Source organism: Tachyglossus aculeatus, chromosome 17, assembly GCF_015852505.1.
Source record: "Tachyglossus aculeatus isolate mTacAcu1 chromosome 17, mTacAcu1.pri, whole genome shotgun sequence".
Taxonomy (NCBI): domain Eukaryota; kingdom Metazoa; phylum Chordata; class Mammalia; order Monotremata; family Tachyglossidae; genus Tachyglossus; species Tachyglossus aculeatus.
In genome coordinates, this window is record NC_052082.1 from 23,468,546 (window position 1) to 23,486,794 (window position 18,249).

General features: G+C 40.0%; 1 protein-coding gene across 1 annotated transcript in view; it reads left to right on the forward strand.

Moving 5' to 3' along the window:
- Window positions 1-18,249, forward strand: part of UGGT2 (UDP-glucose glycoprotein glucosyltransferase 2) — a 115,054-nt gene that overhangs the window by 94,860 nt on the left and 1,945 nt on the right. Inside the window, exons 28-36 of the mRNA XM_038759255.1 lie at window positions 1,164-1,248; window positions 2,562-2,647; window positions 4,986-5,087; window positions 5,426-5,510; window positions 6,039-6,221; window positions 10,611-10,771; window positions 11,304-11,418; window positions 15,895-16,011; window positions 16,874-17,021. Coding sequence (XP_038615183.1) covers window positions 1,164-1,248; window positions 2,562-2,647; window positions 4,986-5,087; window positions 5,426-5,510; window positions 6,039-6,221; window positions 10,611-10,771; window positions 11,304-11,418; window positions 15,895-16,011; window positions 16,874-17,021 — 1,082 coding nt within the window. The remainder of the gene's footprint in view (window positions 1-1,163; window positions 1,249-2,561; window positions 2,648-4,985; window positions 5,088-5,425; window positions 5,511-6,038; window positions 6,222-10,610; window positions 10,772-11,303; window positions 11,419-15,894; window positions 16,012-16,873; window positions 17,022-18,249) is intronic.

Sequence of the window (18,249 nt, forward strand, 5' to 3'; positions counted from 1 at the left end):
CTTTTATCCATCCCAGCTCTTAGAACAGTGCCTGGCACATAGTAAGTGCTTAACAAATACCATAATTACTATCATTTACACCTTGCTAAATGTTCACACTTCCTTTCCTTTTCCACCACTCTAGGTTTCTTTCCCTTCTCCTAAATAACGGATAGAGTAATGAGAGTCTAAAGAGAGAAAGGAGGGAAAGTAAAAATAGGAAAAACAATTGCCTATAATCATCCCTGGTTCCAGGACTGGGCACAGTATAACACCCAATGACAGGTTAAGAAAACTGCTCACAGGTCGTCACATTAATCATTTCGCTGAGGGAGAAGTAGTACTTAAACACAAACATTTATTTTTATCATTTTGAGTTATTCCCACAGATGGTACCTGGGAGAAGGGGCTAATTTTATCCTATGCAGATCTGGTGCAAAAATGAAAATTTCCAAGAAAAAGGATTTTAAAAAACTGGTCCTAGGCATATTCAGTTTAGGTAACTAATTCTGATTTAACCATCAAAGGCCAAATAGGTTGAGGGTTCAAAATGTTTTGGTTTTGCCTCAAAGTATGTTTTAAAGCCAAAAGATCAATTTACACTAAGGTAAATTTGTGTGTAAGGTAAATAACATCAGAAAATTGATTTCAAAACATGTTGACCGTCATGAGGTACTCACTCAGTTTTAAAACAGAAACCATGAAAAGGTTTTTTTGTAATGGGACACATACTGTGGAGTGAGGGTGATGGACATCAAATAATCTAAAACTGAAAAAAATTTCTTAGTTTCAAGATTGAGAGTGGCAAGCAGATACTGAAAAAATACTAGACTTGGTCATGCAGATATCTCTTATGTGGCATTTTTTAAGTGCTTACTATGTGCCAGGCACTGTACTAAGCACTGAAGTAAATACAAGCTATCAACTTCCCTGCAGACAGAATTAAAGAGAAACTGGAAAGGTGTAGGTAAACCCAGCATATGTACACATAGCAGTGTAATAAAACTGCAATAGAAATGGGTCTTGCAATTTGGACTTTTCACTTATTCAGGCCATATTCAAGAGGATTGACTAAAAATAATGATTTCCACTTCCCATTTGAAGTGTTTTTCGTTTGAACAGAGGACACATGAAATTTGGCTTCTTGTCATAGTTTGCTAATTCATATCTATTTCTCTTTCTAGGCATGAAGGAACAGACTCTCCATCAGACTCAGATGATGTTATTGTAGTATTAAGTAACTTTAAGAGCAAAATCCTTAAAGTACAGGTACATATGCCTTCCCTGTCTTCACCTCTCCCCCCCTATTAACCACTTCAGCACTTAACATATCACCTCTGCACCTAAGTCCTTACCTACTAAGGAGTGGCTAAGTAGTTTCATGCTCTTCACCAACCCGGCAGGACTGTTCACAGGACCCCCAGCCCCCTGACAGGTTTTGGTTAGTCTCAACCACCAGTTGTGATGTCAGCGGGATTCCCAGGTCAGCATTTTAGTCCTTTCCTGCCCCCATTCCCATTTTCTGTTTTGGCCCATCGACTAACTTTTTCAATCAATCGATCAGTCCTATTTACTGAACACATACTGTGTGCAGACCACTGTACTAATTGCTTGGGAGAGTGCAGTATAACAGAGCTGATAGACACATTCCATGCCCTTAACAATTTTATGGTCTAGAGGAAGTCTTAGGTATTTCCAGTGAATATAGCCCTGCTAGACGTGGGGCCGAGGACAAGGTACTGAACCATCAGCTCTCCTAAACAATAACTGTCACTGGGCAGAGATCTAAGCCAGCATGACAATAACAACCCCTGTGACCTTGCCTCTTAAGCTGTTTGAATGTGCCATTGCTCTCCTTGTGTCTGTCCCCACTCCTGTCTCCCAAGTGTATTCAAAGATCATCCATGTCTTTTTCCCAATTTTATACTCTTCCCCAGTGCTCAGTACAATGCTCTGCATACAGTAAGCACTTAAAAAGCATTACTACTATTACAGTACTACTAATCATGCTGATAATGCTTCAGTCCTCTGGTGCAGAATCATGATGAAACATGCTAATAGCAAATTCCCCCCAAATAGTTCCTTTAGTTATAGAGGCAGATTTCATTATTGTTTATCAGTATGTTACTATGTTTTCAAACTGATGTTGGATTGGTCTTCTGATGACTTGGCCAGTATTCAGTTTAAAAATCGTAAATAAGCCAGATTTCTTGGATATCTCTTCACTGGAAACTTGAAAGCAGTTTCAGGCTAGGAGGGAATGAATAACTCAATTATTTCTTCAATGAACTAAATGAGTAATGTGTGGTCTGAAGGTTAATGAGGCTTTTATGAAGAACCTGATTTGTCTTGTTGAAAATACCTCCAAAAGGTCTTTTACACTTGTGGTAGACAGCATGGGACAAACTTTCTTGGGCACTTAAACCTCAAACCTAAGAGGCAAAATGGGGTCCAGCTAGACCTCAAAAGACTAGCCTGAGGTACATGTCACTTTGTCTCATTTTCCCAAACACATTTGGTCCAAAATGTTAATATCAAAATATTGGGTCATAAATTCTCAAATTCAGCAATTTTTTTTCCAGGTACGGAAAAAGCCAGACAAAATTAATGAAGATCTACTTTCTGATAAAAATAAAGAAAACCAAGGTATTAGGGACTCCGTTTCAAGGTACAGTGAAGTCTCTCTAAATAATTGTAAAAGAGGAGACAATCTGAATTAGTGGAAAGTATGAATTACAGATGTATAGACTTTTGAATGCAGTATTATAACATGTTTGTCCTGCTCACATTGAAGGGACAAAGATTCATATATCTTCTTAAGTTGATACAGGGAGAAAAACTATTAGCAGAAGAAAGAGAAGTTTGGTGGCCATAACCACCAACAGGAACAATTGGGATGAGAGAGAATTGTAGTACTAATAGTATTTATTAAGTGTTTATGGTGTGCAGAACCCTGTATTAAGTACTGGGAGAGAATACCCAGGTGGAAATTAGACAAGCTGACTAACCTTTCTGTCCTCTCTCCTCATTCCATACTAATACAACGATCTCCTCAGGAGAGTTCAGGCCTGAATAAAATGTGAAAATGACAGTCTAATATTGTACAGTCAAATTCTCAGGCCAAATTATTGCAAATTCCGAATAGGATCTAAATTCTTGCAGCTTTTCTGTAGTTGATATTAAATGTTAGCTACTTTAAAATAATAGTGCAGTGTTCCTCACTACTCTCAGGTTATTCGATATTTTATCAATCACTCATATTTATTGAGCACTTTCTATGGGAAGAGTACTGTCCTAAGAGCATGGGATAATACAGTATAACACAGTAGAAATGTTCCCATCCTACAATGAGCTATAGTCAAGAGGACTAATTTTGCATTTATTTTACATGCACAATTACTGAAAACTGAAGAGCTTTACAGTTAGAGTGCTTCATGTGAAGCAGGTTTCATTTGTGAATAAACTCAGTTAATAAAGAAAACTTCTGCATAAAAAATAATCTATGGTAACTGCTAGTATATGTTTTGCAAATTAAAAGTAAATTTTTTCTGACTTCCTCAAGAGCATGAATATCTAAAAAGAGTTGAATGGTTTGATAGCAAACCAATGTTTGAATTTTTATGGTGGATATTCAAAATAGCATTTAATGTGTCACCTGGAAGTTAATCAAACTTAAATGATTTTGATGCTACTGCATTTTAGTTCAGACTCTATGGTAAAAGAGCTGGCTACATCTGATTTGAAGGGGCTATGTCAGATCCTTTCCTCATCACCAGTGAAGTCAAACAAGGCTGGTTCCTGGAACTTGTTTTCTTCAACCTATTCTACTAGTCCATATCTGAGGACGTAACAAGGAATCTGGAAGTTGGTGTCACTGTGACACCACAGTTCCAGTCCTCTAGGAAACTGTTATAATCTAGCAAATGGAGAGTATCATCAAAAGTCCCTGAATTACTCATATTTGAGCTCATATTCACTGATACCTGAGCTTTGTGCTCTTGGGGAGACTCAGAGTATAGTGTCAACATGGCATCAAGATTCAGACTATACTGAAGGAATGTAGGTGGTGTGTGGTGTCCAACCTTCTCTGTCACTGACTTAAGAAAAAATGCATTTCTTAAAAATGAAAAAATAATTATATAGGAACATAGTTTAATTAGTTTTCCAATCCTTCAGGCTTAAGATGCATTCTTTAACTTACAAAAACATCCTTATTTCTGGCCTTACTGCTTGTGGCCATTTCATTTTGGGGGAGGAAGTTATTGGGAAACTAATATGATTCACTCTAGTTTTACTTAAATGAATTCTGGAAATGTTTTCAATTACATCTGTTACTTTAACATATTGAATTGATAGTTTTGCTTTGGAAAGACAAAACAAAGTTGTACACAACTTTGAGCAGCTTCCCTGTGAGATGTGTGGCATGGCTGTCAGTTGAACTTTAGTTTGTGACCCGAATTATGTACTCGATTCCAAAATGGTCAAAATCAGTAAAAGTAATCAATACTATTTATTGAACACTTACCATCTGCCGAGCATGATACAATAGACTTGGTAGACAATGAACCCTTAGAATCTATTCAGGGATTGAAATAAATTACAGGTTAGAGAAAGCAGCAGAGTTTAAGAGGATATACATAAGTCCTATGGGGGTGGATGGGAGTCATGCTAGGGGATACTTTTCTATAGAACCATGCCGTTTGCTCATTTACATCTGTTTGCAAATAGCCAAAATATTCTGATTGTAAGCTCCTTGAAAGCAGGGATCCACTGCTTTCACTAACTCTATTGTACCAATCCCAAGCACTTTGATCTCAGTAACATTCTATTGATTGATTGGTACTCATACTACTCTGCATTTAAAACAGGAACCTAAGTTTTTAGTAAAAGTGTTTATTTTAGTAATGCCCACTGTTACTACACTGTGATTCAAATATAGTCACTCATTTAAAACCCAGCATATAGATTTCTGTTCAGCAACATAACTTGTTTTTTTTTTTCTTTAGTTCTGTAGAAGGAATCCAAATAGAGGGAAAAGACCAAACCAATCAAGGTTTTCTAAACATCTTTTCAGTTGCTTCTGGCCATTTATATGAACGTTTTTTGAGGTATGTCTTAAAATTCCATAAAATTGAACAAACATTGGTTTATCATATTTTTAAAGAGGAGTTATTTGTAGATACAGGAAGTATATGTTGAAAAATATGTCACCTATTTTGTAGGACAGTATTTCATTTTATTGGAAAAAGATAAAAAGATAGGGAAACCGGTATCTAACAAAGACATTTAAGTTGATTGTGTCAAAAAGTTAGTACATCTTTGGCTGGGAATACTTTGAACACCATGACTACACTCATATCCATATGCTAAAAAGCTGTTAAGATATTTGTTCAATTCTACCTATTTTTAAATTATAACTTGGATTTTACCCACTTTTCTTTTACAGAATTATGATGCTTTCTGTTTTACGTCACACTAAAACACCAGTTAAATTTTGGTTTTTGAAAAATTATCTCTCTCCAACATTTAAAGTAAGTGTAATAAGTTTTTGCATTGATGGGAATAATTAGCATCTTTGAGCAGAAGAGCAGAGTCAGGATCGATCTGTCAAGAACATGATTTGTCCAGCTTTCAGGGTGTCTGTCTCTGTTGGAAAAGTTCTGGATCAGTTAACAGATCTTTTACTCACTGGTAAACTCCTCAGAGGCAAGGGTCATGTTTTTTACTTCTGTGCTATTATTCTGGGCACTTAGGACAGTGTAGACCAAGAGTAGGGTCTCAACAAAAGGATGAGAAAGAAAAATAAATGAGAATTAATCAATTCTGTGTGTGAGCACTGTACCAGATACTTGAAAGATTTCAATACATTAGAGTAGATTACATAACATTAGATATGACCCCTGTCCACAAGGAGCTTACATTCCACAGTCTATAATTCTTAATAGACTGAGTAATTAGAATTTTGAAACAAATAACTATTTCAAATTCATTTTTGTTTTGGACATAATCTACTAAATGAAAAAGCATGAAACCTTTTTCTTTTCCGTTTTTGTGTTCAGGATATCATTCCTCACATGGCTAAGGAATACGGATTTCACTATGAGCTGGTCCAGTATAGGTGGCCTCGATGGCTTCATCAGCAGACTGAAAAGCAAAGAATTATTTGGGGTTACAAAATTCTGTTCCTTGATGTCCTTTTCCCACTAGCTGTGGACAAAATCATTTTTGTGGATGCTGACCAGGTAATGGGATTAGAACTGCATTATGAAGTGCAAAAAGTGGGGGGAAGTTGTATCAATTAATGGTATTTATTGAGCACATACTGTTTGCAGAGTACTGTAGTAAGGGAGAGGACAGAATTGGAAGACATGGTCCCTGCCCAACTGAAGCTTACAGTCTAAAGGGGCAGGCAGACATTAAAATACATTTTGGAGGATTAGGATGGAGTAGAGGCCATCGGATTTGGCAAGAAGGTCAATGGTGAACTTAGAGCAGTTTCCATGGAGTGAAGAGGGCAGAAGCCAGATTGGAGGGGGTCAAGGAGAAGAGGAAGTGGAGGCTGGGGGTATAGATGATTTGCTCAAGGAGTTTGGGAGGGGAATGGTGAGAGAGAGAGATATGACAGTAATTGGAGGGAGCCGTGGGGTCAGTAAAGGTTTTGGGGTGGTTTTTTTTAGGATGGGGTACATGAGCGTGTTTGAAAGCAGTGGGGAAGAAGCTATTGGAAAGTGAACAGTTGAAGATAGCAGTAAAGGCAAATGTTTTGATCAAGTATGACAGTATGGAGTCAGGCACAGATGGAGGAGGTAGATTTTGAGAGAAGGTGGGAGATCTCGAGATACTGTTGGGAAGGATGGAAGAATTGAAGAAGGAGCAGTAGAGGAGAGGAGATTTTAGGGAGATGACACCCTATAATTTTATCATCAATACAGTGTGTGGCCAAGTCATCAAGGGAAAGAGATAAAGTGGGTGGAGTAGAAGGAAGTTAAGCCTTTGAAAGAACTGGTGCATGGGAGTCAAGGATAGAGAAATAATGTTACCAGGAGGAGGAGAGGGCAGAGTTGAGTCAGTGGAGTTGCAGAGTGAGAGGAAACTGGCAGCAAAAGGGTCATCAGGCATAACCATAGGGACACTGAAGGTCCCAAAAATCAGTGTAGGGATGGTTGTGATTTAATCAAAATGACTACATTGTCATAGCATCACCAAATCTATCTTCCTACCTCCATGTACAAATTTAAACAGTCAAGACTGGAACATGTATATTATGCTTTAAAATATCCAAAAATCGAGATTCTCTTAGTTAAGTATCTTATCCAGATGTCATCATAACTCTTACATAAAGATGTCCTTCCTAAAATTTGTTCTAATTCCCTAGTGCTGAAATAGGCCTGATAAAAGCATTTCACCCCATTAACAGATCAGGGCTTAGACAGTTGTGGTTGGTGGAGTCATGGTCCTGAGATTTAATACAGTGCTCTGCACACAGTAAGTACATAATCAATATGACCGATTGGTTCGGGACTGAGAACCTGTTTTCAGGAATGAATTATATGCTAGTTGTTTGCAGTCTCTCTTTCCAGCCTGTTATGTTCTTGCTGAGAACTGAAATACAGGGTCCCGGTTGGTTGGCAGGGGACCAGCACACCACGTAGGGCCTGGGAAGGAATTTTTACATTCGGGCCTCATTCCCAGTTGAAATGTCCACAGCTTAATGTCACTGCTCTGCCGCAGTGCCATGCCCCAGAAGGCAGATGCTTTGGTAGCTGAAGCAGCCTTGTTGACCACCCTGGATTCCTGATGATCCTATCCACCACTCAGAATGATCTAGGTGGCTCTTCAGTCAGAAACCTTTACCACTGTTGGAATACCAGGTCAAGAATCCAGATATTGTGATTGCAAGGACCGTGCTGATTTCACTGGGCCAATTGCTAAGCAAATTCAAGGGTCTCAGGACATTCATTAAGATCTTTAGGCTACTCCATGAAGGAATGGTTGGTCGATTCAAAGTGGACGGTGTTCAGTCTGTGTCTTTCTCAGTAACCACCAGGGAAAGTAGGACTGTGTGGTAGGTCCTATTCAGTTCAACTGGTTGTATCTCACCTTGCTTGAGGAGGCAATAAGGGATATAGAAACTGGAATCAGATTGCTTCTGAACTGCCAGGAACCTCTTCTAGCTCAGTAGATGATGAGCATCACGAAAGTCTTGGAGAAAGCTGATTTGTGCTCCTAAGACAAACAAGGAGAAATGCAGGTAATTCAGCACAGCCTTTTATGAAGAAAAACAAAATTGTGTTCAGGCCTACCCCTGGGAAATGTTCGAAGAGAGATTTTCATATGCAACACAGAGTACGCTGCTTGTTGCGAATTCTGCTATCTAAATGGTGCAAAGATTCAAAGACAAAGAGGAAGAAAACAAGATAAAGTCTAGCGTTGCTTTGGGCAGGGATGGGAGGAAGAGTGAGGTCAATGGCCCAGCAAATTCCAGTTCAACTTGAAGCTGTTATGGTATGTGACTCTCTAAAAGGCAGTAAGAGACAGACCTCGTGCAGAAGACATACTCAACTCCTGGGGATCAGCATCATCTATGAATCATACTGTACCTCAGATGACAGGAGAAGATTTCCAACAACAAGGTCAGCTCTCGAGTGTTGAAGCAACACTGAAAGCCCACTCTTTTAGACTGTGAGCCCACTGTTGGGTAGGGACTGTCTCTATATGTTGCCAATTTATACTTCCCAAGCGCTTAGTACAGTGCTGTGCACATAGCGCTCAATAAATACGATTGATGATGATGATGATGAAAGGATAAACCCATTTGGGCACCCAAGCATGCAACAGTGTGAAAAACAGTAATCCTAATTAAAGTTACCTTTCTCAGTGAGTTTTAATTCAAATTCCTTCAACTGTTTAGAAATGCTTTTTACTTGCTCAAATTTCCTCTGCACTCCTAAATGGAAATAGAATTCTTTATTTTCAGTCTTAGCTGTTGACTGTCATTTAGACAGTCTCTGCCCATTCTGGAGGCTGCATTTCAAGAGATGTTTAGTCCCAAAAGCAATTTTTAGTCATTTTGATGACAAGTAACACTGCATATTAGTATAATGTTTTGCCATTAGATGTTGCCATTCATCCAACAAGTTATATTTATCAGAAATGGAAGTAATGTGGAATAATGTAGTAAAAGATGTTATCATTTCTAAATTAAAAAGACCATCTCTTTTGTGTCGTGTTTAAAATTCAGCCTTTGGTTCTTTAAACAAATAGAGCTATATCATACACTCAAGGTTAAGACGTGTTTTGTGTCTAAATAGCCACCATGTTCAGAAGAGGAAATGGAAAGTAAAAATAGACCACATGAACCAGAGACAGTAAAAAATGTCCTGTTCCCCACCACACACACTCTTTGTGCCTCAAATTCTGCTTCCAGAATTTGTCCCTTACATACCTGGTCGATAACTAATAATAGTAATTATGATATTCAAGCTTACTGTATGTCATGTTCTGTTGTAAATGCTAGGGTAGAAACACATTTATCAGGTCAGACACAGTCCCTGTCCCACTTGGGGCTCATAGTCTAAGTTGGAAGAACAACAGGTATTGAAACCCCATTTTATGGATGAGGAAACTGAGGCACAGAGAAATTAATTGATGTGCCCAAGGCCACCCAGCAAGCAAGTGGCAAAGCTGGGATTAAAACCCAGATCCTCTCACTCCCAGGCCTGTGCTTTTTTCCACTAAGCCATCCATAGTGTTTCTCTACAGCAAAAGTTAATTTTAACTCACTCATTCAGTAGTATTTATTGAGTGCTTACTGTGTGCAGAGCATTGTACTAAGTGCTTGGAATCAGGTTTATGTTCAGTTGAGATTCAGTAAAAACTTTTTTATCCAGCATGGTAGGAAACAGGTGCTGCTAGTTGGTCAAAAATTCCACTTACTAGGAATCAGGTCTTGAGAGGGATCATGGAAAAGACACCCATAATTCCTATCACTGGAAACTTATTCCTTTCGCTGCTGGGTGGAAACTTCCACACAGAGAATCCAAAGCCAAGACTGCAGTGCCACTCAGATGAGTCAGTCAGTGACCTGAGTTTTTACACTATAGGAAAAATGATGTTGAAGTTAAAATTGTGTGCAGTAATTTTTTTTATATCTGGTATAAGAGTTGTTGCTAACCAAATTTTATGAAATCTTTCCAAAGTGCCTATAAATTTTTTTAAATACTTTCCAAAAGTCCTGTAAATTCCTCTAAGTAGTCAAAACCAAGAAAATGTAGCCATGAATATGCATATATATCTATATGTGTGTATCTATACAAACATATTTGTGTAGAAAACAAATGTCTGAGTAAATTGATTATGGCAGAAAATTAGAAAATTCTAGATATGTGCGGAATACTGTATATTTTCAGAAATGTCCTTTGAGATTGGTGTAGAAAGAGAAATGAAATCAATATTTTGCTTTACCTATTGATGTCAAGGGCAGCAATGTAAGGTTTACCTTAAAATCCAAGTTGAGAAGATGCCGATCAGATACGCTGTTCAAAGTAGAAAAACTCTTGTCAGTGTTGAAGATCAAGAATGTTAAATGTCTTCTTCACCAGATAAAAAAATGTATTTTTTTTGTTCTTTAGATTGTGAGAGCTGATCTAAAGGAACTCCGAGATCTTGATTTAGGTGGAGCTCCATATGGCTATACCCCTTTCTGTGACAGCCGCACAGAAATGGATGGATATCGTTTCTGGAAAACGGGGTACTGGGCATCACACCTTGGGAAAAGGAAGTACCACATCAGGTAATAAAATTGAGCAGCGCTTTTTGGTTAAGATTAACAAATCATTAGTCATGCAAGAGTCACATAGCTCCATAATAACAGAGCATACAGTGGAGTCCGTTTCATTCATTCATTCAATCAGGCATATTTATTGAGCACTTACTGTGTGCAAAGCACTGTACTAAGCACATGGGAGAGTACAGTCACATTCCCTGCCCACAATGAGATGAGAGCCTAGAGATGCTTGACTTTTCTTCTCTGGTCCACCACTGATCCACTGTGGCCCCGTGCCTTGGATCCTCTATTCACAAAATGGGAATAACTTCCTTCAGGATTACAGAGATTTGGTACTTAATAATAATAATTTAATTGTGCTATTTTTTAAGCCCTTGCTATGCGCCAGGCACTGTACCAAGTGCTGGGTTGGAAACAAGCAAATTAGGTTGCTTTAGACCTGGGGCAGGGCAGGGCTATTCAGTTCCATAATTGTACTCAGTCACTGCAAAAAAAATTTAAACTATTTTAATGACCGAGAAAATACTTTTCTTTGCAGTGCCCTCTATGTAGTAGATCTCAAGAAGTTCAGAAAAATTGCAGCAGGAGACCGACTTAGAGGACAGTACCAGGCTCTCAGTCAAGATCCAAACAGTCTGTCAAATCTAGACCAGGTACGTTCCCGTTCCTGTTCCTTCAAAATGTATTTTTATCTATGACTTGAAAAACCTGGGTTCGGGAAGAGGTGGGTTGGATATGGCTCAGCGAAGGAAGGGAAAAAGCCGGCCACCAGTTCCTTCAAGCACCCGTTCTGTGAATCCTGATTAAGGAGCAGAGGATGGAGGGATCAGAATCCCCTGGTCCACCCAAGCACAAGAGAAATTTGGAGTAGTGGTCCCCGAATATAAATTTCTCCTACCAGCTCATGGTATCCCACCTCTTACCTGATTGTTTTTTCCAGAGGGCAGTTTCTGTGGAATGAAAGGGTAGGAAGCCAGTTTACAGGGGAACGAGGAGAAAGTTGAAAGAGGAAGTGGAGACAGTGAGTGTAGACAACTTGCTCAAGGAGTTTGGAGTGGAATGTTAGGAGGGAGATTGGGTTATAACTGTAGGGAGCCATGCAGTCAAAGGGAAGGGTTTTTTTTAGGATAGGGAATATGTGAGCATGATATCTATAAAGAGGGGACTCAATGTTTAGGTACCTGCAGGGGCTACTCCTCAACATTAGAACCCAGAAAAAATGGCACAGATTTCTGAGGCATCCCCCGTAATCATTATCTTCAAGAAGAAAATTGAGAGAGCTGCATGTGGAAGCCTTCAGAGTTTCTCACAGCCCTCATGCCTAGTACTTTATTTTTGTTGGCAGAGTCCTTTGGACAGGATACTGAAAAATAACATTAGCATTATTTCAGTGTTGGCTTCAGACCAAAGCATGCACACAGCAGATCTGATCTCTACATCGTAAAGACAGGAAGAAATACCACCACTACTCCCTGGCTTCAGTTATCACCTCTTCAAGGATGAGTCCTAAATCTACCGTGCCAGCCCCAATTTGGCATTTCTTTCTGCCTCCAGTGTGTTTCTTGCAGCAAAACTGAACTCCTCATCTGTACTCTTAAATTTATACTTCCAACATTTCCCATCACAGCTGACAAACCATCATCCTTCCTATTCTAGAAGAAGCAGTGTTACCCAGTGGAAAGACCAAATGAGCTTGGGTGTCAGAGGACTTGGGTTCTAATCCTGGCTCTGCCATTTGTCTGTTGTGTGAACTTGGGCAAGTCACTTAACTTCGCTGGGCCTCAGTTTCCTCAGCTGTAAAATGGAGATTAAATGCTTGTTCCCCCTCCCTAATAAGACCCTGTCTGAGGCAACAGGATGCTTGAAGAAACAGTTTGATGATGAATGAGATAAAAGGGGATGGGGGACTACTTACCTTTTACTATTGCTAATTCACTCTAATAATCAATTGTTGATGAACAAAAATAGTAATTTATGAAATTGTACAATCCTTTTCTGAACCTTATGCTATTTTCATTATGGGCAGGGATTGTGTCTTGTTAATTCTCTTGTAATTGTACTCTCTCAAGCGCTTAGAACAGTGCTCTGCACATAGCAAGCTCTCAGTAAATACCATTGATTGATTTCCAGCCAAGACAACTTCCCCTAGGAAGAAAATCATAGTTTACCATGTGGCATGCAAATAATAGTTTCCTTTATTTTGAATATACCACCTTAATATTCCAAAGGATGCCTTCTATTACAGGAGTTCTGGGATTTGGTGAACAACAATTCCACATTCCCCCTTTACTCACCCCTCTTTGGTATGTAATCACCAATCATGTCTCCCCCTCTCTCAGCCTTAATTTTTCAAGACTGAAGAGTCTTTGTCCTTTCAGCTTCTCCTCCTAGTGAAAGTTCCCCATCCCCCTAATTATCCTGGTTGCCCTTCTCTGTACATTTTCCAACTTCACTGCATCCTTTCCTACTGTTGCATTTGTAAAACATTCAGGGAAAGGACTACACAGTTTTGCTGATAACAGCAGCTGAAAATCCATCATTTTATGCAATATTAAAACAAGACAGTTTATTTTTTATGTAACATCCATCATTCAAAATACCATCCTGTTTTTTTCCCCAAGAAAAGGCTTAAATAGGAGGAAATATTACACTTGGTTATATTGTGGTTTTCTTACATAGGTTAAAAATGACCTATAGAAATTACATAGTAGTATAAATTCAGAAAAAAACTGCAGCAGTTCAAAAAATAAGCAGAACACAGAGGCTGATCCTACATATGCCATCAGAATGAACTTTGCATTTTGAAAGTGCATTAACTTTCAGTCTGCTGCCTCACATCATTTTGTGCACTGGGAACTAATTTCCTAAATAGAGCCTGGCAGTCATAGGGAATGAGTGCCCCTCCACAAGGCAGCAATTTACTTTTTTCTCACTGAAAGGGTCAGGCCTAAGGTGAATCAACAAACATCTTGACAGACACTCCACTGGGCACATTTATATTAAAAGTTCTGAAAGCCACCCTATAAAATGCATTGATCAACTGAATAGAATGGAAGTCTTAAAAATTGGAGAAATCCAATATTCTACAGGAATTATAATTAATCTGTGAGGGAATGCTATTGATAGATATCAAAATAATGACATGATTTATTGGAAATTAAAGAAAAATGACAGAGAACAATGCATCACCCAAAGGGAAAAAAAAAAATTATGCAATCAGTGTGTCCAAATAGTTTTCAAGTGTTGGGTTGGAGCTTTGTCTGTGACCATCCAGGGAGCTCCCTCCCACCTCTCAAGGGATCTGGGTTCTAAGCCCTACTCTGCCATTTTCTGCTTTGTGACCTTGGGCAAGTAACTTCTCTGTGCCTCAGTTACCTCTTCTATAAAATGGGGATTAAGATTATGAGCCCATGCGGGATGTGGACTTTGTCTAACTTGATTAGCTAGTATCCACCCCAGCCCTTAGCACAGTGCCTGGCACATAGTAAATGCTTAACAAATACCATTTAAAACAAAGGGGTGCCCAGGCCCACCCTGAAGCGGTCGAGAAGAGCATCATCTCGCTGTGCCTCTTCACCAATTTGGGGACTGGGGGAATTCCTGCTTCGGGCAGTGCACCACTGGTGAAAGGAAAAACCTGAATCCCAAGGTGATGAGGCCCTGAATTGAAGACCTGCTTAGGAGTTCAGCAGGAGCCCAGGCCAGGGTAAATGCTGGCAGTATATCAATGTGGCAATGCCATGGAAGCCAGAGACAATGCAAGTGTGTAGAGTGAGGCTAGCCAGATAAATCTGCCAGCGCTTATTACAGTGTAAGCACTCAATAAATACCATCATTATTATTATTATCTGGGAGTCATCCACCAGGGGATGGTAGCTGAAGCCATGAGAACGGATGAGCGACCTTATAACAGACTCAGAACACGGGCAGTTTTGAGGGACATCCACAGTTGGGGTGAGAGGCAGAAAGTCCATCAAAGGAAGCTGAGAAGGAGCAGCTGGGGAGGTAGGAGAAGAATCAGGCGAGAACTGTGTCAATAAAACTAAGTTTGGACAGCTTTTCCCTGAAAAGATGGTTAGCCAATTAGTGGTATATATTGAGTGTTTACTGTGAGCAGCACACCAGAATAAGCGCTTGGGAGATTACAGTAGAACAGAATTGGTGGACATGTTCCCTGCCCTCAGTGAGCTTATGGCAAGGAGGAGAGGAGTAGATTGTGATGCCAATTTGTACTTCCCAAGCGCTTAGTACAGTGCTCTGCACATAGTAAGCGCTCAATAAATACGATTGATTGAGTAGAGTCTATTAGATTTGACAATGATGAGGCCATTAGTGTTGTCTTTGGAGGGGTCAGTTTCAGTGGAGTGAAGGGGCCGGAAACCAGATTAGAGTGGGTCATGAACGCAGGTGGAGGAGAGGAAGTGAAGGCAGTGTGACCTTGGACAAGTCACTTAACTTCTCTGTGCCTCAGTTACCTCATCGGTAAAATGGGGATTGTGACTGTGAGGTCCATGTAGGGGACATGGACTGTGTCCAGTCTGATTACCTTGTATCTACCCCAGTGTTGACAACAGTGCCTGGCACATAGTAAGCATTGAACAAATACCATTAAAAGGGAGGCAGAAAGTCCATGTGAGGAGTTCAAACAGGAACTGGAATAGGAAGATTTAGTAGCTTGGGAATACAGAGAAGACTTTTTAAGGCATGTTTAAAGGCAGAGGGTAAGAAGCCATAACAAAGTGAGCCATTGAAGAGGGTTGTTATAGAAGGGAAAAAGATGAGAGTAAGTTTTAGGGTTGGGAGGGAATGGGGACAGAGACACTAGTAGAAAACTGGTGGAAGATACCTTTGTGAAAGACTCCTGGGATGGATGAGAATGACTCCAAGGGAGAACTGGGAGTAAGGAGGGTGAAAAGGAGTGGGTTTGGGGGAACTCATTCTTGCCACATAGTCCATAGTCCATGTGGTCCATTTTACCACATAGTTTGGGAAGTCAAAAATTAGGAAAAGAGATCTCTACTTTTTGCCACCTAAATCATTCTTGCTTCACACTGCCAAATTTTTCTAGGTCCGTAATATCTGCAAAATGATTAACACAGCATAATCTAGTACTGCTTTCTTATCTTCAGGACCTACCTAATAACATGATTCATCAGGTCGCCATTAAGTCTCTTCCTCAAGAGTGGTTGTGGTGTGAAACTTGGTGCGATGACGAATCCAAAAAACAAGCCAAAACAATTGACTTGGTGAGTACCTTAATGAAAAATAGATGAGCAGATCGAGATTTTTAAAGGTTTTTCCAACAACAGGCATGGCCTGGCCCACCCCACAATCCACTGAACCTGGACATACATGTGGTACTGTTGGCTGACAACTCAATCCATGTATGCCTCACTTTGGTATTACATCCAATCATCGCAAATAATTCTCTACCGCCCCTTCCTTCCCCGTTCCCAATGGTCAGTTTTGCAAACAGTTATAACAATAAGAATGATAATAAAGTGGTATTTGTTAGGTTATTACTCTGTGCCAAGCACTGTTATAATAATAATAATAATAACGGTACTTGTAGAATGCTTACTATGTGCCAAGCACTATTCTAAGCTCTGGGGTAGGTGCAATTAATCAGGTTGCACACGGTTCCTGTCTTAATGCCCATTTAACAGATGAGGTAACTGGGGCCCAGAGAAGTTAAGTGACTTGACCATGTGGCAGAACCAGGATTAGAATCCATGATGTCCTTCTGACTCCTAGGCTTGTGCTCTGTCCACTGATCCACACTGGGATCGATCATCAGTTCAAATGTAGTCCCTGTCTCACATGACGTTTATATTTATCACGCTTCTTCAAGATAACAGCAAATTACATTAGGCCCCTGTCTTTTACGAAATATAAATACCTGGAATGCCCACATATGGTCCTTCCCCAGGACCTCAGGAAGGCTTCAGGTTTCTTCTACCTTAACATTTAATTCTCCTCATATTTTGTGAGCTTTGGTTTCAGAGCTCTTGTCGCTGCTTTAACATATAAAAGTTGCTGGATGTTTTTACACCTGCCACAAGACAGTAGCGGATTTATTAAATGCATTCCTTGCCTTTGAATTTCTAGTGTAATAATCCCCAAACGAAAGAACCCAAATTGGAAGCGGCTGCCCGCATTGTCCCCGAATGGTCAGAGTATGACACCGAGCTCCGACAGCTGATACAGCGGATTGAAGAGGGGAAGAAAAGCTCAAGCAAGCCGACCTCCAAAAAGGGTGAGTGACCCCAGGGGACTGAGAGCCTGATTTGATAATTAGGGAACGACTCACAGCTCCCTCTAGACTGTAAGCTCCTTGTAGACAGGGAACATATCTATCAACTCTGTTTGTACTGTCCTCTTCCAAGCGCTAAATGATGTCATTTGTTAAGCGCTTACTATGTGCAGAGCACTATTCTACACGCTGGGGGGGATACAAGGTGATCAAGTTGCCCCACGTGGGGCTCACAATCAATCCCCATTTTACAGATGAGGTAACTGAGGCTCAGAGAAGTTAAGTGACTTGCCCAAGATCACACAGCCATCATGTGGTGGTCTACACACAGTAAGCTTTCAATTAATCTGATTGATTCAGCAGTAGCAAGTAACAGTGCTGCCATAAAACACTGTGCACAAGACTTCCAGAACCAAAGTTAGCATTCGTCACATCCTCATCTTCTCATTGTGAAAATCAAACAGATTCCATCAAATCAAATAGCTGTGGTGACTCACTTTGGTTTTTCCTCACTTACTATATTAACATTACTTCAAATATGAACTTGTTTGTACAAAGAACATCCAGTTCTGCCATACGTTCTGCATGTTTTCAGGACACGTTTTGGTTAGAAGCACTTGAAAGAGTACAGTATAATCAAGGAGCTTACAGTCTAGCACGGGAAATAGACACCTATTTGTAAACTAGGTTATAGACAGGAGGAGTGCTAGAGCTTGTAAATTATGTACATAAGTGCTCAGGTTGTACAGAAGTACTAAAATGGCAGCTGGGGATAGTAAGAGAGAGAGAGTAGAAATCAGTTGGGGAAAGGAGACCTCCTGGGAGGGATGATATTTCCAAACGCTGTTTGAACACGGGGAGAGCAGTGATCAATTGGATATGTGTATAGCAGGTTGGGCGGCGGGTGGGCAGGGATAGCAAGAAGTTGGCAGTGAAAGAGATGAAAAAGAAAGAAGCACAGTGAATAAATTAGATTGAAGAGAATGAAGAGTGTGAACTAGGGTGTAGTGAAAGAAGAGAGTGGATGAGTGGGAGGGATATAACTGATTGAATGTCTTGAATCCATTGGTCAGGATTGTCTCGGTGCAGAGAATGAGCAACAGTGGGAGGTTTTTGAGGAGTGAGGAAATTCATTCAGTCATTTACTGAATGTTTACCGGTTGCACAGCACAGTATTAAGCCCTTGGGAGAGTAGAAAATATCAACAGACACAGTCCCTGCCCAAAATGAG